Source organism: Helicoverpa armigera, chromosome 21, assembly GCF_030705265.1.
Source record: "Helicoverpa armigera isolate CAAS_96S chromosome 21, ASM3070526v1, whole genome shotgun sequence".
In the NCBI taxonomy this organism is placed as follows: domain Eukaryota; kingdom Metazoa; phylum Arthropoda; class Insecta; order Lepidoptera; family Noctuidae; genus Helicoverpa; species Helicoverpa armigera.
In genome coordinates this window covers 6,457,964-6,485,042 of record NC_087140.1, presented here as the reverse complement: position 1 = coordinate 6,485,042, position 27,079 = coordinate 6,457,964, and the positions used below count along the sequence as shown (strand labels likewise).

The 27,079-nt window shown below is 34.0% G+C and overlaps 1 protein-coding gene across 3 annotated transcripts; it reads left to right on the top strand.

Moving 5' to 3' along the window:
* Positions 1-641: 641 nt before the first annotated feature.
* Positions 642-26,469, top strand: LOC110383050 (ileal sodium/bile acid cotransporter). Of its 3 annotated transcripts, none has more exons than XM_049849158.2 (10): positions 642-821; positions 17,011-17,199; positions 17,961-18,110; positions 19,047-19,177; positions 20,072-20,191; positions 21,062-21,236; positions 21,612-21,874; positions 22,362-22,548; positions 22,988-23,063; positions 25,104-26,469. In XM_049849158.2, the coding sequence occupies exons 2-10, from the start codon at positions 17,037-17,039 to the stop codon at positions 25,288-25,290; spliced, it is 1,452 nt and encodes a 483-aa protein (XP_049705115.2). In that variant the 5' UTR covers positions 642-821; positions 17,011-17,036; the 3' UTR covers positions 25,291-26,469. The 3 variants fall into 3 exon arrangements, with proteins under 3 accessions (XP_049705115.2, XP_049705117.2, XP_021199441.3); XM_049849160.2 differs by lacking the exon at positions 642-821 and adding an exon at positions 1,883-2,033; XM_021343766.3 differs by lacking the exon at positions 642-821 and adding an exon at positions 16,560-16,711.
* Positions 26,470-27,079: the final 610 nt, after the last annotated feature.

Below are 27,079 nucleotides of genomic sequence, written 5' to 3'. Positions count from 1 at the left end.
TAAAAAACAGACTATAGGAAAACGATATTTAGGCATTACATAAGTAAGTATATAGGGAATTATATAGGGGCAGTACCTACATAAGCGAGTATATATGTAAGGGATTGACGAATTATTACGGAGTTTGTAGGGAGGTCAATAAGGAAAGTTCATATGGGAAGTACATAGAGACAGAAAATAGTATGACTTGACAAGTACATCGGGGGTGTGGACATGCCCACTTGGCCCATTACGATACGATATCTTTGTGATCAGTGGGATACACCTATGGAAATTAAATCATATGACATAAGTAAAATCATAAGTTTGTCTATGAATATTATTTGGTGAATGGATTAGCCAGCCTTTTGGTCTCGTGACTTGTGATGGGCTCCACTATAGCTTAATACACTAATTTTGAGTATGATGTCTGCAATCGATTAATCGATACCTATTACAAATTAGTAACTATTACTTTGCCCATCCCTATTTTATCACGTTCCAGATCCACAAAAATAAACTTCAACTTTTTAAAGCATAATATTTTGCGTGGTCTCTTTTCCACTCATATTTTTGTAGTGCCAGAATTTTTTTTAAAGCTTTTTTCATGCTTGAAATACCGTTAAATCAAAAACGAAAGGTGGGATTATTGGATCGCTGAGGTTAAAAGGTGGTCAATTCAGCTGGTTGAATTGAGTGTTCCACTTCAATGATTTTATTTTTAGTGAGGTTTCGTGGTTTCTGATCATAACACGAGGTGTTCAACAGTTGTAGTAAATAAGTGAAATGAAAATAAGTGTATAAGGAAAATTATATTGGACTGCACACTATTATTGGAGTCTGTAAGTTGCATTCTTTACTTTCACAAGTTTTTGTAAGTTTTGTCATTAATTAACTGTTTATTTAGTTAATTACCCGTTAAAATTATGTTTTCTTTTCTTCTCATTTTATAGGTTTTATTTTGGTTTTTCATATTATTGAAATACCTAAATTAAGCAAACTTTGCATGGTTACATCATAGGTAACCATTGCCTAATAAATAAAACATAAAATAAAATAAGGCTGAATTTTGGTCACTGGGTTTTAGGGTTCTTCACATAAAACAGAAAAAAACTCAAAATAACTTTATTTCAAAACACTTTCAAAACATACTTACAATCCCTGCAAAAACTATGAAATCTGATCTACATTAATTATCTTTCCACAAATGTGATAGATTTTTGGGACCTATCTTAGGCTCAATAGCCCTTATTTTCTCTCAAATTGATTTCCGTACACTTGCCTAATTTGTCTTAAGAATTCAGAATAACCTTATTTCAAAAAATTCTGGATCTTATTTCAATGTTTGTATGCGCTGTATACCAATATAAAAAGTGTAAAAAGCTCTCCAGCATCCTGTGAGTTAGAAACGGAGGAGAATTAAGTAATGTTCTAAACAGCAACAACAATAACTTTCAGATGTGCAACTTTTGAAGATTACCTTGAAAGTACATACTTTTTGACAGGCTAGCAAACTTCCATTAGCTCAGATGATAAACTTTTGTAAAAGTAGGTACTAATCTGAATTAGACTAACTAAAATGTTGAATTACAAATTCCTATTAAAGTTGGAATATGCCTTTTTTTGTCTGCGACTTTAATTAAGTATCCCGATTGCAGATGCGAACTTGATCATCAGTATGTACCAAAAGTATAAGCTTTAAGGTGACCCCTATTTAGGTACCTTTATTTCATCTTGAGTACCTCAGCGGTGCAAAGCAATGTGGACTTTGCTTTTTTACTGTGGTCTACTGTATATTGCATAGTGACTAGTACGGCAATATAAGATTTTTAGATTGTAAGATGTCTTCTATAACATGAATGCCGGTAACCAGTTACCCTTGAACAAACTTACAAACGAGAGGGGAATGAATGACGGTCGGCGCGCACGTAGGTACCGCGAATTTGCGATTGCAAACGGCTACGTCATTAAAACCAGCCAGTCCTCGCGAGCTGCGCGTCAAATGCGCACGTGTCTACCATCGCTTCCCGCGCCTTTTTCAAATATCGAACAAGGTACATTTTATTGTCACTTTCACTAAAATTTTGGTGTTGCATCATTATGCCAACCTGCTTTGTCACATGTACACCGTCGTGAAGAGTTCGTATATACAGATATTTCGTAATGTGTAATCTTGTACGGTATATCTCGTGGATTACGAAATTATCTCAACGTGTTTTGTCAGTGTCTGTATGAAAGGTTTTAAAGAAGTTTGTTATACAAGTTCATTTTACTTGTTCTACGTTGTATGAACTTTGTTCGCCTATTATTATTGCGGCTCATCTACATATTACGTGAAGACTAAATTACCCTTGTTGTGCCCGGTATACATAATAAGTGTGCTGCTTCAAGAAGCGTAATTAATGAATAAACAATAACAAGAAACAATCTCCATTCAATCCATGCATTGACGGATGATGTTTTCAAACAAATAATTTTCCCATTAATCATATTGAACAACATTGCCTTGTTCCAAATAGACCAAATTGCACAGACTAAGACGAACTCCATCTTTAATTTTAACCAGGAAGGTTCCAATTTCCCTCATGTTAAGAGGATAAAGAATAAAAAGGATAAAATTCTTGAAAAACCTTGTTACATTAAAATACTCCCAAATTCACATGATCATGTGACTTAAATTTTGTAAGCGGCCAGTCATGTCGGCAATACATTTTACAAGAATCGTGCGTAGAACTCGATCGGCTCCGTGATGCTAAGGTCACATAATATAATAATCATTACCAGTCGCTAGTGCCCATTGTGAAGGCAACTAATGACTACGTGCCTTCAGGTGTTATTGTTGAGCTCCAATGCGATCGGAATTGCAAACGATTGACGTGTGTTGCACGTGCTGTTTGCATTTAGGGAGTGGTTAGTGATTACTGCGTAATGTCGTCCGGGTGAACTTCTTAGGAGGCTGCTGTTATCTTGGATGGCTTTTCCAAGAAGGTGATATGGGCTTGGACAGTATTCTGGAGCTTGAGTCTTGCTGCCCAAACCAATGGTTTGCCTGTGGTTCCTTTTAACATAAGTTCCTACCTCTATATCATGGTAAAACTGCCTCGTTGATCTAGTATTCGCAATGTGTGACTGCTGTGCAGGGGGTCTCAGGTCCCGACTCGGGCCGAAATGGATTTTTGGGTTTTAAAAACTTTCACAAAGCAGCCCGGAGTCTTGAAGTTGATGATGAAACATCCGTACCTCCGTAAGCATGTAAATGTCGATCTCTCTCTAATCCTGTTGGATTGCCGACTCATTGGACTATGAGAATGCATCAGGTTGGCGCATTCGCTTGGGCACCATAATATGTCCTGCGATTCTGACTATCTCCAAGAACAGCCACCGTGTGTAAAACTTAACTATCAGAACTATTTTGTACATTACGACAGCCTAGCAAATAATGACCCCAGACAATGACGCTAATGGATTTCCCCATTATATTAATGACCAAAAGCATCAGCGTATGTAAAAAAACGGTGTCCTTTAGCTATCCTCGTTGGTTTTTTGAGATGCATTTAGGTACCTTAGAGACCGGTTTATCACAATATTTTGAGAGGAAAACCTTAACCTGATTTTGCAATGACCACATGTTTAATGGAGCCGTAAGTAAGTTATCATAATTCAAAAGGCTAATTTATGAATTTTATGCGGTAAATAAGATTGGTAAATTATAATGGCGGTTGAGCAAAATGGCAGTAGAATTATACAAATAATGTATCTTGAGGCTAAAGCGTTTTGTTAATTTCTGAGTACAAAAACGTGGTTTACCTCCTACACAAGTATGCTCGCGTGTGGCTTCCCTGTTAGTTCCAAATTAATCAAGCAAAAACATTTTTCTTAATCATTTTCCTGCCTTTCAGACCCACCATGCTTACTTTGACAAAAAAGTATGTAGAAGCTTTTTGCTCATTACAAAATTGATCCTACTTGATAATAAAACTATTAATACTTTAACAGGTATACGTTTTATTGGTTACATTGTCATTGTCACTGACTTGGATATTTCCGGCAGCTTTTAACCGTTAAAAAGTCGATAGAAATAGACCATAAACTGGCGTCAACAATGCCAAGGAAAATATTGCGGTTTCATAAAACTTCCTCAACGCGCAATTCATAATTGATATTACTTATTAAAAGTAAAAAATCTACTACGACTTTTATTAAACTTAAGTTCGTTTGGGGATTCTGTTGAAGATCAAAGTACACTTTTCAAGGCATCAATGACAGTGCAGATTTGCTAGAAACGTAAAATACAAATCATCATCTTACGTATGTATTGCACGTTATCATTATGTTTTTCTTAGAATTCCTGTATAAAGCTGTATGTTATGATGTCAACGAACAATATACTATGTATATTGTGTTTATGACAGGAAAAAATAGACAGGATATCCTGGCCTTAAGCTTGGGTGCAAGAAATCTATTGATATATGTAAATTATCTTTCATCCGATGCTGTAACATCTCTATCTAACAGGTTATTGACCTTTCCAAGCAGTTGTGGTTTTGGATGTTATTATCTAAAAGTTATAACAACGATACCGTTGCAAACATGTTTTATATAAAAAAAAAAAAAAACGAATGTCTCTAAAGTAAACATTATTCTAGCTTACATTTAAAGGTTTTTTTTTGCCTCTGACCATTTTTCTTCTCTAAAAAAGTTCTGTTTTACCACAAAAATTGTACCTATGCATTGATTTTACGATTTCAACTGGATACATAATTATTGACTGCGACTCTTTTATGTAACAAAAATTATCATGATCTCATCATTTCATCATCTTTTTTATAATACACACAAACTTATATTATATGTATATTCTTTTCTTCGATTCCATGAATTTAAGCTTTCATTTTGGTAAACCTATGAATATATCTTTGTGGCTTTGGGCTGGCTTATGTATATTATTTTGTATACCTACATAAATACATAGTCATATAGGGTGGCTAGTAATTACTCATGATTACAAACATCTAATGCTCAAGGAAACTCTTTTTGTTATGTTCATTAGTTTAAACAGTATCGGTCACTAATTACCAATCAGTCACGTGGCAAAATGATAACCATGCTTAGTTTACTAATTGCCTAGAAAAAATACCTATACACATGTTTTTGCAAAGGATTTTCCTACCCATTAATTGAGTACATGTACATAGTTGAATATTTTTAAATGCTTACAATCTTATATAAATATATTTAAATTATACTCGTGTCATTATTATGTTTTTTTTAAATATACTGTATTTTGTAGAACATTCTGTATTCTCAATTGCTGTTATGTAACTTTTAAATTGATGCTGTTATGATAAGATTGCTTGTGACACCATTTGAACCTCGTTTTATTGTATTTACGAGTATTTTACTCAACTATACATAATATAGAAAACTGTATAGAATTATGTTGCATAGTAAATTACAAATAATTTTTGTCATTAAATTCGCCCCTTTACAAAGTAGAATAGAATTTAAATCGTTACCTAGTTACCATTATTATACAGCGGATAATCGGTTTTGATACTTTCAAGTTTCCTTTGAAATGTAAACTGCGGATACCTTTAATAGTAGACGGATGTTAGGATCTAAAGAATGCAGTAGTAATGATTACGTTTAATAGATATGTAAATACATGGTTATGTACGTTCTATAGTAAACAATCAAAGAATACTCTGTTAGGTTTAATACCTAGTTCATACAATTCGTTTATAATATCATTAAGCTTGTTTTTTTTTCCGGCATTTACTATTGTTGTGTAATTTTTTCCAGTAAATACAATTTGTTTTTATTTAAAGGCCATACTTTCCTTTAAAACTTATTTTTAAATTAATTAAAAACACTCGTACGTAAGCCTGCGTAAAAATAAATATACCTTCCGTGTAAAAAGTCACGTATACGAAACAATATTTCATCACAATTATGTCAACTAAACAACATATGGGCACCAAGTGAAACCCAATTAGATCATAATCAATCTTTACCCGACATATCAAGAGCAAAAAGATAAGCCATAAATATGAGTAAATTTTTCCTCCAAGCTGCTTTTTAAAAGGTGTTTGGACACATACTAAGTCAGTCTCTGGCTAAGCACCGTTGTAACGGTACAAACTTGATCAATATACGGGTTGCTCAAAATTTTACATAAATGGGTACAAATATAATGAGCCTAGAGCATTTCTGTTATGTAATGTCTAGGAATATTAATGCTTAAAATACAGTGGAAGCGAATAAACAGGTAAACTTTGTTTTCCTTTACTACCAATCTGAAGCAACTGGGAAATACGTCTGTGTTAGTCATTTTCTAAAACAGAACCTGTTCGTATATTTAAAAATATTTTCCCTATCCTGGACCATTAGACCAGTATGAGGAGAGGTTTTGAAGTCTCAAATGGTTTTCTTATTCTGAAAGTATTTAGTCATTTATCTCTGCAAGAAGTTTTAAGTCAACAGAGGTTATCAGTAATTGTTTGACAGGCCAACAACCTTAATGCCGGCTCTATTGTTAGACCTAGTTCTCTTTATCTAGAATCTAGATAGTCTTGCAAGAGTACGCATTCATAACTTCATTAGGTGCCTTTAATAAACTTAAAACACATGTAGTTTGCACTGGAGATACTTGAACAGGTATTGACCAAAAGTTACAACAAAAAAATTACACAATAATGTATTTTTGAACACTTTATTTATGTATTCAAGCGTCTATACATAGTTTTGGTGGAACCTTGAAAAGATGTGAATTTTAAATAATTTAAGAATAAATCAGTACACCCCGATCAATGCGTAAGTTTTAATATTGCGTAAATAGTGCAAAAAAATATATTATTGAAATATACGTCACATAACTATCGTTTTGTAGTCTTCAAGATATTATGGAAATTGTGTAGTATTTGTAATGTTATTATCTAATCAGAAAATAAGATATTTTTGCTATTCTTTCACTTAACCTAGATGACAGATCGGAATATCATAATTTCGACCATTTTATGTTAACCATTAAACAATTTTATAGGCTTAATTATGGCTGTATTAATTACTTTCATAATCTGCGTATTTTTTTTAATCTCAAGTCTCAATCTCCGAGAGTAAAAGCAAAACGTAGGTAATCGAATTCAGTTCAATGTAATAACCACTTATACATGTCGCAATGTGCGCAGGCACACACTTACTATAAACACTAGTGGTTAGCCTTGATTAAGTTCTAACTTAACGACGTAGACATGTGTTGGATGATATATAGGACTACAATTATTGCACACAGCCGTCGTATCAGATGATCCGCTATTGTACATTGCCTACAAATCCTCAGATGCGAATGACTTCTCAAGTGGTGCGCAATGCGGTCTTTAGCATCAGACTCTTAGATCTTCTGTCTTCGTATGTAGATATACTGCATGTCATGCGCAATTGTGAACTTTATATTCAATTAAGGATGGCTTGGGTAAACTTAGACTGTTTCCATTTTAGCGTGCTTCCAGCACAAAAGCGACGCTTTTATGGCTTTTGTACTTTGCTATCCTAAATTGACGTGACCTTAGTCATTTGGCTTTCCTGACGAAAGCCCATCACTCTCTCTTTTTTAGCCCTTATTGTCCAAAATATTCCCCTTGCTCACACTATGCTTCCTAAGAATTGTACTACGCCCATGAGTACTTGATACTTGAGTAGTTGCGTGTCATGGCCAAATTGGCTAATGTAGAAAATACGAATCAATATCGAAATTTCGAGACCAAAATTCGAATAGATCTATAAATATTTAAAACATGGAATTATAATATGGTTATTGCGAATTCGTTTTGATATAAGCGCCTGTGTAATAAGTATTTTTATCCAATCAAACTATGTAATTATTATTATTTCATTTGAATGTTGTCTATGAGCTATCAGTGAACATCCTTGGCAGTCGTTACGGGTAGTCAGAAGCCAGAAAGTCTGACACCAGTCTAACCAAGGGGTATCGGGTTGCCCGGGTTACTGGGTTGAGGAGGTCAGATAGGCAGTCGCTTCTTGTAAAGCACTGGTACTCAGCTGAATCCGGTTAGACTGGAAGCCGACCCCAACGTGATTGGGAAAAGGCTCGGAGGAGGTTGTCTATGAGCTATAATTGTAAACACACAACTGATTTGTTTACAAACAAATACCTACCTAATATAAAAAATATCTCTTATATTGATATAGGTACTACACCTACCGCTATCTCAGTAGATTAAGGTCACGTATTCAGGGTCATCGCAATGTTACTTTATGACAGCAACAAAGTACCTAGTGAGAGGTCTTTTTGTCAATTTGTTTACACATTTCCGTGAAACGACTGGTTGACAGAAAATAGTTATTTTAAATAGGCTTAGAACTATTATAAGTAAAGGGAGCAGTGTTGATATAAGAAACAAAAGTTGTTTGTAGACTGAGGCTGAATTTTAAAATGCACCTACTTGTAATATTGGGCTGTTGCAAAACATTATAAAACGTGAAATCATATTTAATTATTATTTATTACATATAGTTTTTATTAAGGTCGTAATTGAACGCTAGACTACAACAAGAAATAAAAAACAGATTATTTCCAAGGTTTAAGCAATCGTTACATAACCGTATTTACTGTACAAATGATGATCCATCCGTAGTTTTACTTAATTTATTAGTCACGCGAGCTTGCTAACTTGCTATGCTCCAATGAAATCAGATCTTTTCAAACATCAAATTTATTCTGGACCAAATTACGCAATTATTTAGTTTTTATGATTTTTAAAGGCCCTTATAAATATAGTTTCTAATTTTATACTTGTGGCTGCATTTTCGCGTCGTATAGGGGAAATACCAAGACAGCATGGTGACGCAAGGGATTGTCGTCACCACAGACGGAATTAAAGACCAATTGAACCTTCACGACCTCTGATTGGTTAAGAAACTGCCGTCGCTTTCAAAATACATGGATATATTATTTGTGAAAGGACATCCTTCTAGGCTGTTTATTTAAAAACAACTTTTTAATCGCATTTTAAAGGATACTGTCGTATTTGTTCATGTACATAATTTGTTCTATACTTTCGCCAATTTTGAACGCCTCATTTCCTACAATACAACTTTTATATTAAAAAAAAGACTTCTATTCAGATGGTCGTATGACTCACGTGTAAAAATACAAATAAACTGCAAAAAGCTAACATACGCTGCAATTACTATTTCCAATATTTGGAATTCCAAACGTCGTCATACAAAAATGCCAAGTATTGCTCGTGAGTAAATAGCTACTACGTGCAGAAATAGCGAGTGCTATTTAAAGATCGCACGGTGTTGCATAAGCGGTGAATGATTGCTAGTGTGTCGGTCTGTCACCCACACCTCGGTACATAATATCCTGGCGCTCCCCTCTGACCACAAAATGTGTGGTCTTTCAACTGTTGGGTGATCAAATTACTTATTTGTTACAATGCGGGTTATACAACGAAAGACTCTTTGACTTTGATAGTTTCAGCTAGATTTATTTTATGAAAAAAAAGCAATTTGTGTATCGCGTAGTATTTGTATTGGTTAAAGTCTACCATTGGCGGTTGAAACGATATTTCTTTGTAGGTTCCCTTCACTTATTGGCTAGACAATAATACGGTTTTATAATTGGCGTTTCTTGCTTCTCACGACTAAGACACTTGATTTAATTGAGGTACAAAGTCTCGTGTAAAAATATGTACTTATAAGTAAATTGGTCCTTTCTGTAGATATTGTTGTGAACAATCAACTGTGATTACCTATATTTCCAACAAGCGCAATCTTTATTTGTTTTAAATCAAGTACGTAATGGCTCATATCCTGGTCCTTCCACCCACTTTCTCTTACAAGTGCTTCAGCAAATATTATGTCCAATTGACACCAATACAATGTTACTACAGCTTATTTATACTTCCTTATCAGCGATTATACTGATTAGTATATTACGTGAATTGATAAAGTCTGAATATTTACACGTTTTTGATGAAAGTCCATCCTGTCACCAACTGCTAAGAATGCTTATATTTGGTAAGCACGTGTCGATAGAGGACTGATTAAAATCATCAAAAACTATCAAGATTATGCGGTCGTTGTATTTAGTTCTTCCATCGATGTAGCAACTAGATGCAACACTCACTACTTCTCTTATATCTTCATCAGCCATATTACCTACTAAAGCCTTTTCCATGTCATGTCTATTCAGCTCTCGTATTGTGACCTTACTTTACTGAAGACCTTATAGATTCGATATATTGAACTTTTTGACACCTACTTAACCAATTTAAGGTGCTCGGACGACGCATAAATTGATCTTGACAGATTTTGATTGACTACAAAGCGAAGACGGCCTTGTTGTCATGTCATATTTATGGTCATCATTCTGTTGAAGATATCTTCAGAATTATATTTTCTGCGACCTGCATGATAAAAGCTTTATCTTTGAAGTTTAAAAAATATGTGGTTAAAAATTTCAAAAATGTTTGAACTTATTTAAGTCAAAAGTTCACAAGTTTATCACCGATAGGTATTTTGTTTGTTTACTTATCTTAATAACTTCTTATCATATAGAAGCATGTTTATGACATTTTCCTGATTGATCTCATTAGTAGTGAAAATTAAGGGTCAGTATAAGGAAATAACATGAATATTGGTTTTGGTATTTCCCTGCAACTGCCCTCAGCTATTTAAATGTCAAAGATAAACCGTTTTCTTCGTGTTGCACTTTAATCAATATTAATGAGCGTGGTTAAGTACCCATTCATTGTTTTCTAAATACGTAATTTACGCTATTAATTGCTTATTTATTTCTGTAATTATAATAATCAGGATGCGTATACAGTTTTGTACGAAATGAAAGTGAAATGTCATCCTGACACGACATCGTCAACGTATACCTATATAATTATTTTTACTTTTTATGTAGTAAGGATAAGGATTAAGTAAAGCCATACAAATGAAAGTATTGTTTCCACTTACTACCAAATCCACAGGCCAATCCATTTAGGGAAATTAGAGAAGTAGTGTTCGTATAGGATTACCCAAATTCAGAAAGATGATCAGACTTTTGTATCATATAAACATTTTGGTCAATTGGTAGTTAGACCACGAGTATTTTGCTTTTGTAAATCCTGTAAAAGATTTTCTCTGTCCGCTTAAATTCTTGCCGTCATTTGTTTTGACGTTCGAAAAGTACTGATATTTCAGCCTAATTTGAATAATCGTTTTGAGTTGTGAGTTCGAATCGTCGAATTCTCTTCGTGATTATGAAATTGCTCCAAATTACCAAATCGGAACTAGGTATAATGTAATCTTTGGTGTCTTTTTGCAATTTTTTTTTGTTATACCGTGTCTGGTTTCTTAATATTCCTGTCACAAACGTTGAATAATAGCAAATTATACGGCAGTGGACGTCACAATTCGCGACCAGTCATTAGGTCAATGTCGACACGTAATTATAATTTCGATACCGAATGACAAAATTAAGTAATCAATAAGAATTGAGATGTTACGGCCTTTTTTATGGATGTCCTAATTATGTAGTTGTGATAAGAAATTGTAGTTACCTACTTAAGTAGTGGCAAATAAAATATGTTTCTTTTAGTGTTCATTTAACGTGTCACTTTTTGATTTAGGTATGTTGAAATTCTACATTTACTGAACAAATAGTCTCTCAATTCTATGTGACAACTGCTGACAGCCTTGTAATGTAAATATGTAGTTTTTGTACTTGACTTAGACTTAAAAAAAATTGTGAGCATTTTCAAACTTATTTTTAGAATATTTGATAGTTTTAAATAATGCAGGTGATATTTCAGCATTACCTTTTACAAGAATAGGTATATTCACTTAAGGTTAACAGGTACCTTTTGCAAGAATATATTTACATGAGGTTAATCCAAACTTAATAGAGTCTATAATGTATTTAGAAACGCTATGTAATGCATACTAAATTACGCGTTATACTAATAACGACTCTAAAGTAGAACAAATGAAGAATAGGGGAAACATTATATGCTTACAAACTACAACAATAAGACAGTCAAAGCAATTGTACATAAAGTCAACAAAATTACAGGTCCTACAGAAGAACAAGGCTGTAATAACGACAGTTTCTACAATAATAATGGAAATAGCCATCAAAACTAATGGTAGTTTCCTTCGCAAACTTCGCGAATAAAAGGTCACATCAATTCGGAATGAAGGTATGCAAACAGACAGACGGATATGAAACGAATATCGTTTATTTCAGGTGTTTATACACGAAGAGCCAATTATTTTGCGCATTAACTCGCCTTGAAAAACGGGAACGTTGAACTAAAGTTGATAAATTATTGGGTTTTGACGATATAATAAACTTTAAACATATTCAAATCAAATTAGATAATTTTCAGGCTGCATTGGCCCATAGATATTATATTGAAGATTAATTTGTATGTATTGTGCAACTGATTTGGTCTTTTCAGTCGCGTCCTAGTGGCGAAATACTGTCATTAATGTGATAGAGCACATTCTTTGAAATGTCTATGCTATGCCCTATAAAATGTATGGTATAGGTAAATCTAATCCATCATAAAATACAATCAAGCATTCGTGCCCTATCCTACGTGCCATTATTAAATAGGTTGGAAATGTTTTACTTATGAGAACATTATTATGTTACGAAAACACAATACCAGTCACCGATTTAGCATAAACAGTGTTGGTCCTTTTATACTTACACACTGTGAAGCTTAAACATTTGGTACAATAATTTTACATTTAATGAAGTTGTTATCATCCCCATCTTCTACATTCTGTCGATATCCTATCTTTCTACCTACATATTATCTTTCATATTTTGAAAGGTAAGGTAACGCAAGACAACAGTTGTAAGGCAAAGATTTGATACATTCTTTATATTCTAGTTTTTGCCCACAGACTGAAAGTCGCCAGCCACATTTATTTTATGTAAAGTATGACATTGAGATTTAGGCTAAGAATAGCTAGACTCAGTTTACTTTCATACTAGCAATAATGCGCGAACAATCGTCTTTGAAAATAGTATCGTTCATGTGGTTTTTCATAAGTACGTGTTTCTTATATAATAAACTAGCTGTTTTCCCACAGTTTAATGCCCGCGTCCTGGAGACAACTTCTTTCCGTAGGTACAGGGATAAACTTAAGCTTATTTTTTACTCGGGCATAGTGTAGCCTTCCAACAGTGAAAGAAGTTTTCAAATCAGTTTAGTAATTTCGGAGCCTTTAGGGACCAAATACCAAAAATATAATGTTTTTCTCTTTATTTTATTAGTATGGATTGCTGCACAGATCTAAATATTTAAACAAAACATATTCTATTGTTTACGTCTAAAACGTCTTCTATTCTTGAATGTAAAAAATATACAGTTTTTTGTTTAGCTTGAGATTAATTCATGAATGTCCGTATTGTTTGCATGGCTTGTTGTATTGAGGCGCAAAAACTTTAATGAATTCAAATTAATACTTAAACAGTTCTTCGAAGTTCGTACCTACTTAAATGTTTAATGTATGGATGTTTTCAAAAATCTTTTTTTGATCAAATCAGACCATAGGTGTTAATCTTAAAAATTAAGGCTTATGACGGTTTCCAACCGGATTTTCCGGTTTAGACAAGGAACTGGGCAGTCATCATGATAGCATTAATTACCTTCGTTAAATCTGTTTTGTTATAAAAATTTTAAGGCATACTTTATTATAACGAAAACACTCCGTTTGTGTTGTTGGCTATAACGATGTATGTCAGGTTACTATATAAAATGTGATTTATGAAGAAACTCGTGATATTTGTTTATTTAACAAAATACGCAATGTACTAGAGTCTCGTGATTTCTGATAGCAAATATTTTTGTCGAGAGAATTTTCTTCTGAAAGTTACTTACATTGTATGTAGACATCCACGTTCACAAACTCATGTTAAATTATTTCTGAAATTCATTTTAAACAGGAAAACCATAGAGTGGCTGTTTGTTATCCATATTCTATTAACTATGAATTCATGCCTAAGTTACTATTTTTTGCTTTACAAGGAAGGAATATGACGTATTATTTTCCAAATTTTGTGGTTTCTTATCAGTTGGTATTTTGTCGAGATAAAAATAACGCAATCTCGCATAATTCGCTGAATTTTCATTCCCATTACACAAGATGGTGTAGAAATATGAAAAAGAATTTGTAGCAAATCATTATAGTACTTATGTATTGTGTTGCTTTTAAAACATAAATAAGATTTTGTAGCAAATCGTTATAGTAGGTATTGTTCCTTTTAAAAGCAGTGTCCATTTATGAAAGAGGTCACGTTCTATTTCAAGGACAATTTCAACCTTATTTTGATACGCATGGACGACTTTGATTTTGATCGAGAGCAGAATCCTAATTATATCGATTAAAAATATATCATGTAGCACATGTAGCAAAGTTTTTTACAGTATTTTCTAGATACTAAAAGTCGATTACCGTAGTTAATAGTATACTATTCGGACTACTCTTTCCTCTTAAATTAAACCGCAATATAGCTTGGTATAACGTCTGGTTTATACTAGTTAGTTCGGATAAGGGAAATATATTTTTATGCCATAAGGCTAATGTTATTCGTACCAGCCAAATTTCGAAACTACATCGTCTAACTAAGAGCTTCTTAACATTTAAGCCTTCGATTTGACAACCTTATAAATGGCTTTATGTCTGTTGATAATTGTTGAAATCAGAAACCAGGCATGCATTATTGACAGTAATTAATAACGCAAATATAGATCACCTTGTCACAAACAATCCTTTATAATGTCAATGCCTTGTGACGAAGCAGATAATGTATAAAACTTGTTTATAAAGAGGTCCAAAAGACCAAAACAAAAGGACCAAGAAATATTTAATCCGAACCATGACAAATGACGTCACTACTTCTGTTCTTCTTTTTTTATGGGGAATCATCAAATGGCCATTCTCGTTGTGGGTGCAGCGTGAGAGAGTGTCAGACTCTTACTGACTAAAACCCACCATGTTCCTTCTTAACCCCTTTGTGTACAGTCAACTTCAGGTCAGTGGTAACAGTTTTATAGGAAAATCGTACTTATTGCTATTGAGTTAAGGTGCATGACAGTTACCACTGATGTGCAGTCTACCGTACCAGGGCCGCGGTAACTTTTTCGAACAATCCCGCAGCCGACGTCATTTCTATTCACATGTTTTCAAACCTAATCTAATCCTCTTCACGTTTTTCCTTAGTCCTTTGCAGTAATTAATTACATATTATGTTAAATACGATCTTATCAGTTTTATCTGTACGTGACTAAGCCCACGAGATTCTTCAGTACCCTGACCGCTATTGCATGATACTTATCTATTGATAAAAAAATCATTGAATAATTGGTTGATGAATAGGGTCGCCACAAATTAATCAAAAAAATTGTATATCTCGTCTCGTCAAGTCTCAATAATTTACATATTATCAGTAGAATAAAATAGTGATATAAGTTTGACAAATTCGCAACATGTGGTTACCCTATCGATAAGTCATAATGGACTGTAAACAGATAAGCATAGAGTAGCGATTTCGTTTCGCTGTTTACACTTCAGTCACAAAATACATAGGTACAGAAGTCAATCTCATGTATGTACTTCACTTTTCATGCCTAAACTCGGCGGTCGCGCTAGGGTCGTCAACTTTTTTATGCGCATAAAACTAACGTGGTAGTGGTACTCGTAATTATTTGATTTATTGTTGAGAATAAAACAGGAAAAATGAAATATAAACCAATAGTAATAAAATATTTAATGTGGCATACATGAGGTTAATAAACACTTTCAACGGAAATTCGTTTGAACGAGATACCGAACTTTTTCAGAAACCGCAATTTATAATTTTGTTATTCATACATATATAGGTACTTACTTATTACTCTTTACTTGCGAAAAAAATATTTTTGTATGTAATGGGTTGGTACAGTCCCTGATCTAAGCTTGCTTCTACCTACAGAAACCTTGATGTGCGAGTTTTATTTCGTCTACCTTACAACATACTCTCGCCATGATCACAAAAATTATCAACTCCTACTAGTAATAATCTTTGAGGGTAGGTTGGGAGGTTCGCCTGGGTCGACACTAGCAAAACTTATTACGGCATTGGGCCAGAGGCCGCCGGGCGCTTACCTACCCACCTAACTGTACCTACCTACTGCGTTTATTAAAAGAACCATCGAAATATGAGAAAATAAGTAGGTCCATACTATATGTAATACGGCAGGCTAAAAAACGACAGTTCACTGTTTATTGTTGTATTAAAACAACCGTCCACTGAACAATTATAATACGACTTTTTTTGTTGCTCCATTATTACTTTTTCTTTTGTTATTAAAATTAAAAATATTACAGTCAAATTACAGTTAGGTAGGTATCAAAACGCGTGCACATTTATCTACCTTGTGTGTGACGCGCGTATCTCAAGAAAACGGCAGCCCCGCTCGCACTGTTTTGAGTTGTTTTGAGACAGCGCGTCTGTGAACACGCACACATAGACACCTATGTCTGCGTGACTCGAACGCGCTTTATATGTAGATTGACTTCTGTACCTATGTATTTTGTGCTTCAGTCGTGTCCGAGAGTTCGTAGACGGTGGTCGTGTAATATGTATGGTGTTCAGTGATTAGTTATTAATTTATTTGTTGTTTTAAGTCGACGACTTTGTTAGGTGTGTTTGGGAAATGTGAGAAATTTTTTAATATGATGTTGTTTATGACGGATTAAAAAAAAAGTGTAATTAAATCCCTTCATAATTATATTTTTCCTTCATAATATTTGGAAAGTCTCTTGTGCAATTATAACTTCAGGACTTAGCTACATGTTTTCGTGTTAATCCTTGAAACTTAACAATCATCCGATTTCTGATCAGTGATTAGTGTGATTACCCATCCGGCTTCAAAATTATCTCTCATACGTAATTTAGATTTAATATCCATTGTTATCCTTGAACATTCAATAAAAAATGTTTTCTATTCTTTTCAGATATAAGTACAACAAAATAGGCCAAAATGTGTCCCATTTGGCCTCTGCACTTGATAATCCTGTACCTTCTGGCACTATGTCCCCTGTGGGTCATTTGCCAGGCAGTGCCAGATCTGACTGCCACATTCATGCCAGCTAATCTGACTGTTAACATGAACGAGTATGAATATATCGATTTTACTGTTACTGGTTTGTATTTATTTAATTTGTATTTTATTTTTTCCATTCTTTGTCAGTCCACTGGAAATTATTTTTTATGTCGCTGAAATTGTCAGGATCCCTTAGGTCTAAAGCCTTTGGGTTATCAGCCATGAAACATAAGAGTCCAATCATCTATTCTAAAGGAACTGAGTAGATTCTAATCGGTAAAGCCTGGGACTTTCTGCCGCCCACCTACTAAAGGGGTTAGCAATGCTAAACAGCAGTACGCGGCAGAAAGTCCCAGGCTTTACCGATTAGAATCTACTCAGTTCCTTTAGAATATATGATTGGACCCCTCTGTTTCATAGCTGCATATTTACATAGGTTTCCAAAGTGCACACTGCGGAACAAAAATCTTCTAAAGTGACTGACAAACAAAAATTGAAGACCAACAGCTTAACCCACTCCCTTATTGTTATTTATAAAGCTAAGAAACCACATAAAATCCTAATCCTAACTTAATATTATAAATGTGAAAGTAACTCTGTCTGTCTGTCTGTCTTTTCTTCACGCCTAAACTACTGAACCGATTTGTGTGAAATTTGGTACAGACATAGTTTGGAACTTGAGAAAGGACATAGGATAGTTTTTATTTAAAAAAATATATATAAAAATAAAAAATAAAATGGATTCCGGACATATAGCGCCATCTATTGGTCAAACCAAAAATATGCCGGAAGTCACTATATCATGCGAACGAAGTCGCGGGCAAAAGCTAGTGTTTTCATATCCTTAATTTTGTATCACAGGAACGGGCATGCAGGCAGGAGATCAATTCACGTTGTCGACGTTAAATTCACACTTAGCGGCAGCCGATTGGAATGCAACGCAGTTAACGGATGAGCATGTTCAAAGCAGTACTTTTAGAGGCAGAATGAAGGTCACTGGGAAGTTCTTAGGTAAGACATGTATATCTTACTTATCTATATATTTAAAAATGAAACAAGCTTTCCGTTGTCACGATATAACATGAAAACGGCTAGACCGATTTGGCTGAAAATTAGAGGGGAGGTAACTTAGACCTAGGAGAAGGTTTTAGTTGCGGGTGAAACCGCGGGCGAAAGCTAGTTTTTTTATAAATTATCAACTTAAGCCTTTGTATTGTCCCACCGCAGGGCATTTTTGACCACGCTTGCTCAAGTCGATTGTAGACTTTGAAGTCTGGATCTTCAAGTCTAAAACCTTATTTAAGATGTTTTCCTTTACCTTTGCTCAGTCGTTAGTGTCCATTCACCATCTGTACCACACATATTAATTGTTTGCGGAATTGTAGTATGATAGTCACAATGACTTGCATGTTTGCTTCTCTACTCGTATCAGAAAGAGTAGGTATAATTAAATGGATCTACAATTGTACACAAATAAATAACACTTTAATTTATAGAGTCACCGTGAATACCCAGATTCAATAGATTAAGGATTTTGATTATTTAAGATATTTTTAAGTCCTTTTATAAAATTCCTTTTTTAATTACTAAAATTTTATTTTTGTAACACCTACAAGTGTCGTGTGTTTTGTCACGCAACTGGTTTAATTTAAAATATGTATGTAATAAAAATTACATTAACATACCTAAATTCACAAGGACTAAAAAAATATTCTTAATTGTGTACTTAAAATTCAACTATTTAATACTAAACCTTTCAAGGTTTTTCTATAACTGACTTAGATAATCAGACGAATAAATTACGTATTTACTCTCTGTTTTTTTTAAATCATTTTTGTCTTAACTAAGGACATTATCAATTCGACCAGAATTATACATCTTATTAAGTCAAAATTCCCCATATTTTAAAACGTTTTTTTTCTCATGTTTCTTGTATTTTGTCCCCAGGCAGAACAAATGTAACTTTACAAGCACGCCGCGGTACCGACAGCTACCCAGTGAAGAATGGCTTCCCAGTCATTGTAGTCAGGCCTGAAAGGGTCATAGACACGATATTCGTTTCCTCTGTCGCCACATTTGTAAGTAATCTCATTAAACTCAGGCTAAGGCTTTACCGATTAGAATCTACTCAGTTCCTTTAGAATAGATGATTGGTCTTATGTTTCATGGCTGCAGCAACTCTGAATAACCCAAAGGCTTTGTCCAATATCAGCAACATAAAATATAATTTCCAGTGGACTGACAAAGAATTAGCCGATTTATAGGCTACGGCGGCTGTTCTCATGTAAGGAGATTAGCCAACTGCGCAGGACATATTATAGTGCACAAGCATTTGCGCAGACACTAGTGCACTCTCTATTCCTTCACTTTCACAGCCAGATGTGACGGTACACCGATACGACTGGAGAGAGAACAGGCGCACGACCGACATTAACTTGCTATATTTATATATATTGAAAATCTATAGATATAGTAGCCCTGCAATAATTTTTCTTAGCCAATAGATATTTAGAAGACCTTGAACTCTTTAAAAGAAAAATAAAATCGTTATTGAGTTATTATTGAAAGGAGTTATTGACGCCAATTCAAAAAACCTGTTTGTCGTGGCTTAAAATTACTTTAAAATTGTAGCCACTTGAAATGACAAACTGCTAAGTACGTACCTATTTAATAATTGATTACTATAAATGTACATTTTCTTCAAATCAATCATCTTTATCATTATTATTGATGTATACCTAATCGATAAAACACAAGTATTCGATTATAACACTCTTATGTACCTGATGTACTTGAAGCTAGGTGTCTTTAACAAAACTTCCTGTTTTAAAGTTGTGTTTTAAGTATTGACTAGTAATTTAAAAAGGGAGTTTCCCTTAAAAAAACATCAGACCACAAATATGGTCCTTCCAAAAATATCACATAAATTCTACATAACCATTTGAAGCTTTAACTATACTGTTAAATTCCAGGTATCGCTGATCTTCATAAACTTTGGTTGTGCTATGCATTGGCCTACGGTGAAAAATGTACTCAAAAGACCAATAGGACCGCTTATAGGAATGTGTGGACAGTTCTTATTTATGCCACTGGTGAGTACCAATATTTTTAAGAATCTAGCATCAAAAACCCTTGACATAATATTATTTTCGGTGGTTGTGATTCTTTCACTGCCCAGTGATAGTAAAAGGTTCCCCGGGGCGCGGGTAAAACCACGTGAAACAATTGGTTAATCATACTCCGATTTTTAATAAACTTTCGAAAAATTATAAACCAATTACTTCCCAAAACTATGTATCATACCTACATGAACATTATAAGTACTGTTGATTTTTAATTTTTCACTTATTTACATAAAAATACAGACATTTATGTATTTTACATTTATCAACACCAGAAACATCTGTATAAAGCATATATATAAACAAACATGTACATATTTATCTTGCATTTATTATCAAGGACCAATTGTGAAGACAAAACATTTTTTTAATATTCATTCATTCTGTCACTTGTTCAAATAATTGAACACTGAAATACCATGTAATAATATAATTAAAGAACATTTCCTTGGAAGCATACAAAATTAGGTAGAGGTACCTACTTTCTTGACACGTGTCAGGAAAATAGGTTTTATGCTGAAACTAAGAGCAATAAAAAAAATCTGTAGCCCTTGTGTTTTCCTCACTGCCTGGGTCAATTTTTCAAAGTCAAATAATTTTATTTTACTCAGGGCTGATTTTTCAATAATCAATTAACTTCTATCTGTGGTATAAATATAACAGTTTGCCATATTTTCTATACAAAAAATGACAAAACATCAAACATATTCTTCAGATAAAAGATATCTGGCGATTGAAAAATTCGCCCTTGGGGCTTTACAAGTACTTATGAACATCAAAAACATAAATTAGTTTGATTCTAGTTGCTCTCGTTTCTACAGATCATATCCTTTTTTTCAGATGTCATTCGGTCTAGGTTTCCTAATATTCCCGAACAACCCGGCAATGCGTTTGGGTATGTTCTTCACGGGAGTCGCGCCCGGCGGTGGAGCTTCAAATATTTGGACTTTCATATTGGGAGGAAATCTTAATTTGTCACTTGCTATGACTTCTATTTCTACTTTAGCGTCTTTTGGTAAGTTTTATCTTGTATTTTTTATTATAATTAATATAATATTCGATATATCGATACATTTACCACCAGACCAACTGGTCGTCGATATACCTATCAGTAAACACTTAAAATATTTTTCTTATCTTCATCAATATTATTTTGTATAATAATTTATATGACTTTCCTAATAAATTGGCTGAACCGCTTTACATAAAATTTTGAAACGAATACACAGCAATGAAACTGCAAGAAACAGCTAGTTACAAATTGACAAATTGCATGTATTTGCCTTAATGCATGTAAAGTCTGACAACCAGTGTATTTTGTTAAGATCTTAATTATTTTTAAATATAAGTCAAAGCAAACCTACTAAACTATACCCTTCTTACCTTCCAGGTTTTATGCCAATGTGGCTATTCTCCCTCGGCCAAGTGGTATTCCGTAACGCGCAAATCGTAGTTCCTTACATGCGCATAGCTACCTTCGTAATCGGCCTACTAGTACCTTTGGGCATAGGGCTGGCCATGCAACGCTTCACCCCTAAGATTGCGGCCTTCATGGTGCGAATTCTTAAAGGGTTCTCGACAACCCTATTGCTGTTCATCATTGTCTTTGCTATAGTGACGAATTTGTATATCTTCGAGTTGTTCACTTGGGAGGTGAGTCTGCATTTTATTTATTTTTTTAAATATTTGGTAAATAATTGTAAAAATCTTTGGCTCTATTTTTGAATTTTTAAAGCATTTTATAGTCAAACTTATTAAAAAAAAATTATGTTACTTAATTTAATATTGCACCTATTTGAACCTAAGACACACTAGTTTTTATCAAAAGTCGAGATACTCAGTCTAGCCAAGGGGTATCGAGTTGCCCATTTAACTGGGTTGAGGAGATCAGGTCTCAGTGGCGTGCACTTGGAGAGGCCTATGTCCAGCAGTGGACTGCGATAGGCTGATGATGATGATGATGATGGAGGAGATCAGATAGGCAGTCGCCCCTTGTGGCACACTAGTACTCAGCTGCATCCGGTTAGCCTAGAAGCTGACCCCAACATAGTTGGAAAACGGCTCGGAGGATGATGATTACTTCATATCACTAACTAAAATTGAACCTTACGACCTTACAAATAAGCTTCATTTTCCTTAGATCATAGTAGCCGGCATGGGTATCCCCTGGCTGGGCTACTGCTTTGGCTACGCGGCGGCTCGAGTGTGCCGGCAGCCGCATGAAGACGCACTAGCCATCTCTATAGAGACCGGTATTCAGAACACTGGTATCGCCATCTTTTTGCTCCGATATGCTCTGGGACAGCCTGAAGCTGATCTTACTACTGGTAAATAGATATTTTTGTTTTATCTTAATCATACTTTATGACAATCAAGAATCAATAAGCATTGAGTAAGCGTGGTGATTAACGCTCAGTCCTTCTCTGTGTGAGAGGCCTGTGCTCAGCAGTGGGACGATCAAAAGGCTGATGAATCACACTAATATTATGAAGGCGACATTTTATATGCGTGTGTTTGTTACTTCTGCACGCACAAACGGCTGAAGGGAGTTTGATGAAACTTGGCAGCTATATAGATTTTACATCAGATTTTATCCAGGTTCTGACAGTATTTTATTCAGGAACAGGGTGAAATCGCATGGCGGAAGCTAGTGTAAAATATGCATGTCTACCATTAGTCTTGACAACTATTTATTTATGGCTCTCTTCCCCTAATATATTTATTTATTATGGTCGTTATTTCACCCAACAAATTGTAAAATTCCAGTGGTACCCGTGTCATGTGCCATCATGACTCCAATTCCTATGACTTGCATCTACATATACCAGAAGATAAAAGCTTGGTGAGTTTTCTATATTTATTCATCTGTTTTGTACCCCATTCTATACAATAAAGGACTTACCACGACCTTATTGTCAAACAATATCATAACTTATGCCGTTAATCTTAAGGTGTATTTTTCTATAAGGTCTTTGTAAGTTCTTAAGTCATTAGAAGTCATGATTATTTTGCCGTATTTTTGAATTTTATTTCGCTTCGTATCTAAGAGGTTAAGATGTAGCAATGTCAAAGATAAAAAAGTCATTTTGAGTATCGAAGATCATCGACCTTTGTATGAAATTAGAGGTCAATGTTGTGATTCCAAAATAAAGTAATTTGATAATATATTTGAGCTCAATTTTGCCTAGAGACAAAAATAGAAAAAATGTTCTCGTTCAAAGAACCGATAAAGGAGCTTTCTTTTTTTATTTGTTCTTATTCAATCACATAAGAAATAGTCTAAATAGACGGCATTGCTATGTTCTTAATTTCTTGTTTTAATATAACTACACAATGTAGTTATTGTGAGAGGTACAAAGCCAGTTACGAAAATAGGTTATCATCTGGGTCATTTTGAAATAAAAAACATAAGATTTCATTAATTTGGGAATACGTTGCGAGTAACGTTTTTGCTATGCTATCTTGTTGGGAGCCAAGATTGTTAATATTGAATTGCATTTAAATTTTATCATCAAGACCAAAGGGAGGGTTAAAATGTCAAATGTGACATTTCATGATTTGTGACGTCATAATACACGTCGAAGGAGGTTGAATTAGAATTTGATCAAAGTATTGAAAAATATAGGTAAGATGCAGGATTAGCTAAAAAAATAATCAAAAATTAAACGAAATACTTTTTTTTGTTTTTCATATAAAAAAATAAACATCAACATCATTGACGGTTTGTCGTGACAGTATGGGAGGTATGTCAAATGTCAAAATGTATTGTACCGGGTTGAGGTGTTGGGTTCCAAGTTCGCTGTGGACTGTTTTGCTTCGCTTGGTAGATTTAGAAGGCTGTAGATGATGTCGCTTTTTCAAATACACCATCCATTTTTTGTTTGAAGAGTTTGGGGAAAATTTTGTTCATGGTTTTTAATAAAATATCATATTCATCTTTACCTACATAAGTGGGCAGGATTATTAAGTGTAAAACAGGGAATAATTTAACAAATGCTACGTTGAGCAGAGCATGAGCATCAAACTAAAACAAAATCATTTAGTTCACACATTTTGTGAGAATCCGATATTTCCTGATTTAACAGCTGCATCAGTTTTAAGTGAATTACCAGATTGCATTTTAACTAAAAACTAAAACCACAATTGCACAAACTTGAGAAAAAGTATTAAACTTGACAATAGTCGATCAAAGTTTGTTCATATTGTTCTAAAAATTGTGTTGGTTGATAATTTCTAACTGAGACTGAGAAACGCATTTTGCTTAATATACTTAAAGACGTTTGTAAATACCTCACGTCAAAATCTTATCCATAAAAGTTGTTATTTAAAGTTATATAATAATCAGTGATAATATGTATATTACAATGGTGCATATCTTATGTGATATCGCTTTAGTTTTCCTCAAGTAGGAGTTTGTTATCAAACAACTTTTATAGATAAGATGTTATACTGTACTTGTTTCCTAACTATTGTCTAATACTTCTCACTTCTGATCTTAACTGCATGTTTGTCTGCGTATTCTGAATTATGAGTTATTGAAGTTTTGAATGTTAAAATAAGTATTTTTCCAATAATATAGTTTATGTTCTTCAGTTGTTTAAACAATACAAAGAAATTAGTAGACAGCTTAAAACTTATGAAATATGGCAATTAAATTACGATAAATATTGTAAATTGTTTCTTATGAGTCTTGCGATAAAATACGCAATTAAATTAATTGCAACATTCTGAGCCATTTTTGATATCGAATAAAATACCTCTTAAAATACTACAATTCTCTTATCCTATGAAAAATTATCGCTAGCAAAATCGACATAATTCAGAATACAAAATCCCAACCCTTAAATTACCTACAGGGTCTAATTTACCAATAATTCCCCAGCTTTATCAACCGAAGAAAACACAAGAAAATGCTGGAAGAAGACATCACCCCCCGAGGAGATTCGCCACAGCCCGCAATCATCTCAACCGCTGATCTTTACGGGAAATCCGGAAAAGGTCTAGATCCGGACGTCAAAACGGATCTGGGTCATGACAACCCGGAGGCCGGGGTGTCAGTAGCCAACTAATATGTATAACAAGATTACTTTTGAGAGTGAGAATTTTAGAAGTTATTCGTTCTTTAAAAGATATTATGAATGTTTTATTTTTATTTAAAGTTTTAATTAATTTATGCTGTTATAATGTCCTGCCATAGACAATAAAAGTGTGGGTAATTTCATTGGAAGAAAATAATACGTAACTTGCTGAGGTATTAAAGTTTTGTTGATCGTGAAATGGAATGCAGATAAAGCAATTTTGTGTGTGTTACCAATAAATTAGAACATATCTTGCCATATACAAAAAAGGCATCAAGTAAGAAATAGTAATCTTGATATACGTATTTTTTACGCTACAAATAGAATATTTTTTAATCTTTAATATCTTGAATGTCAATTTATTTTTTATGGGTGCTCTATTACACATCCTCTTGGAACTTTTCTAAGCGCATTATTATGCATTTTTGGAGAACTTAATAATTTTATTTAAATTATTTATTATTGTACGGGCCTTCATATGTTTTGGCGCCGTACATTTATTTTTTTAAAGATTATCGCACATTGTTGGCTACGAGAATGGAAGAAATAAAACTTTTTTATTTTTCGAAACTTTTTTCCGTAATCCGATAATGTGTGCGAATCTTAACTGACCTTTGTCAATATATGGAAGGATTTCACCTATAAAATTGTATGTCACTCGAACAAAGTTTTTTTTTTTTCATTAATTATTTTCTTCTTCATTATTATTTTTGCAATAATGCACCTACACGGTTAGGGGTACAATGTGCTTAATTTCGCATGCGTTTGTGGTGCTGCCAGATGGAAAAAATGTAACTAGTATGGTAGAATTTGTCTTGCCTTAAATAGAAACGGTAATTATGTACGTTAAAACTGTTAATTTTATCACTGTCATCATGCATTTTTATTTTTGTTGTTAATTATTGAAATAAATCTCAACCATCTGGCAACCCTGTGTGGTAGAAATAGTATTTGTCGCTTATTTTGTCAATTCATTTTATTTTTGCTTTTTGTATTAATACGATCTCCGTTCGTATGTACTGTCGGTGACTTTCGCAACTCGTTTATAGGTGAAACAGATGTGAAACAAGGCTGTCGTTGGATTAAAATGTTTGTTATGAGATCAGTATTGCGTTAAGTTATGTGAGATCATTATGTTAAGAATCTAATACAAACGTTTTTCATGAACAATTTTGTTGTTTTATTTTTTTGTCTGAAATGAAGTAGAATTGAACGACTGGGTTCACTAAAGTAGATGTAGTCGAGAGTTAGAAAATAATATGGAAAGATATGAAGAAGAGATAAATATGGTACCTATATTGCGATAAGCTGCTTTCATGTTTTGGTTGGAAATCATCGAACGACGGTAGGTAGGCCCTCTGCGTGTCAGCATCAGACTTACTGACTAAAACGCACCATGTTCCTTCTGGAGCCCTTTATGTAACCAGGACCGCGGTAACTCGAACAATCCCGCACATGGGCGTAGCCAGCCTTGGGCTCAGGGTGGGGCAGCAGTCAACCTATTCCCCGGGGGAGGGCGGGGGCCCTCCGATTTTTTGTATCTTGAGCCGTTAATTTCAAAATTGTTGATCTCTTAATTTGAGAGGTTTATATTTTCAGGTACAGAAAATAAACAATTACACACAGGACAAAAACCAACAGTATGGGCATATGGTTTCTGAATACGCGAGCGAAGCGAGCGCGAAATTTTTATCGGACTTACACCAAATATTACGAAAAATTAAGTCCAAACGTACTTAACTTTTTGTTTGTTGACAAATGCAATAATAAGGGCATATAG

Bases quoted from the DNA above. Each gene is read 5' to 3' on its own strand.
- LOC110383050 (XM_049849158.2), top strand. From the start codon at position 17,037: ATGTGTCCCATTTGGCCTCTGCACTTGATAATCCTGTACCTTCTGGCA. The intron at 17,200-17,960 runs GTTTGTATTTAT...TTTGTATCACAG, and splicing joins TATCGATTTTACTGTTACTG to GAACGGGCATGCAGGCAGGA. The intron at 19,178-20,071 runs GTAAGTAATCTC...GTTAAATTCCAG, and splicing joins TTTCCTCTGTCGCCACATTT to GTATCGCTGATCTTCATAAA.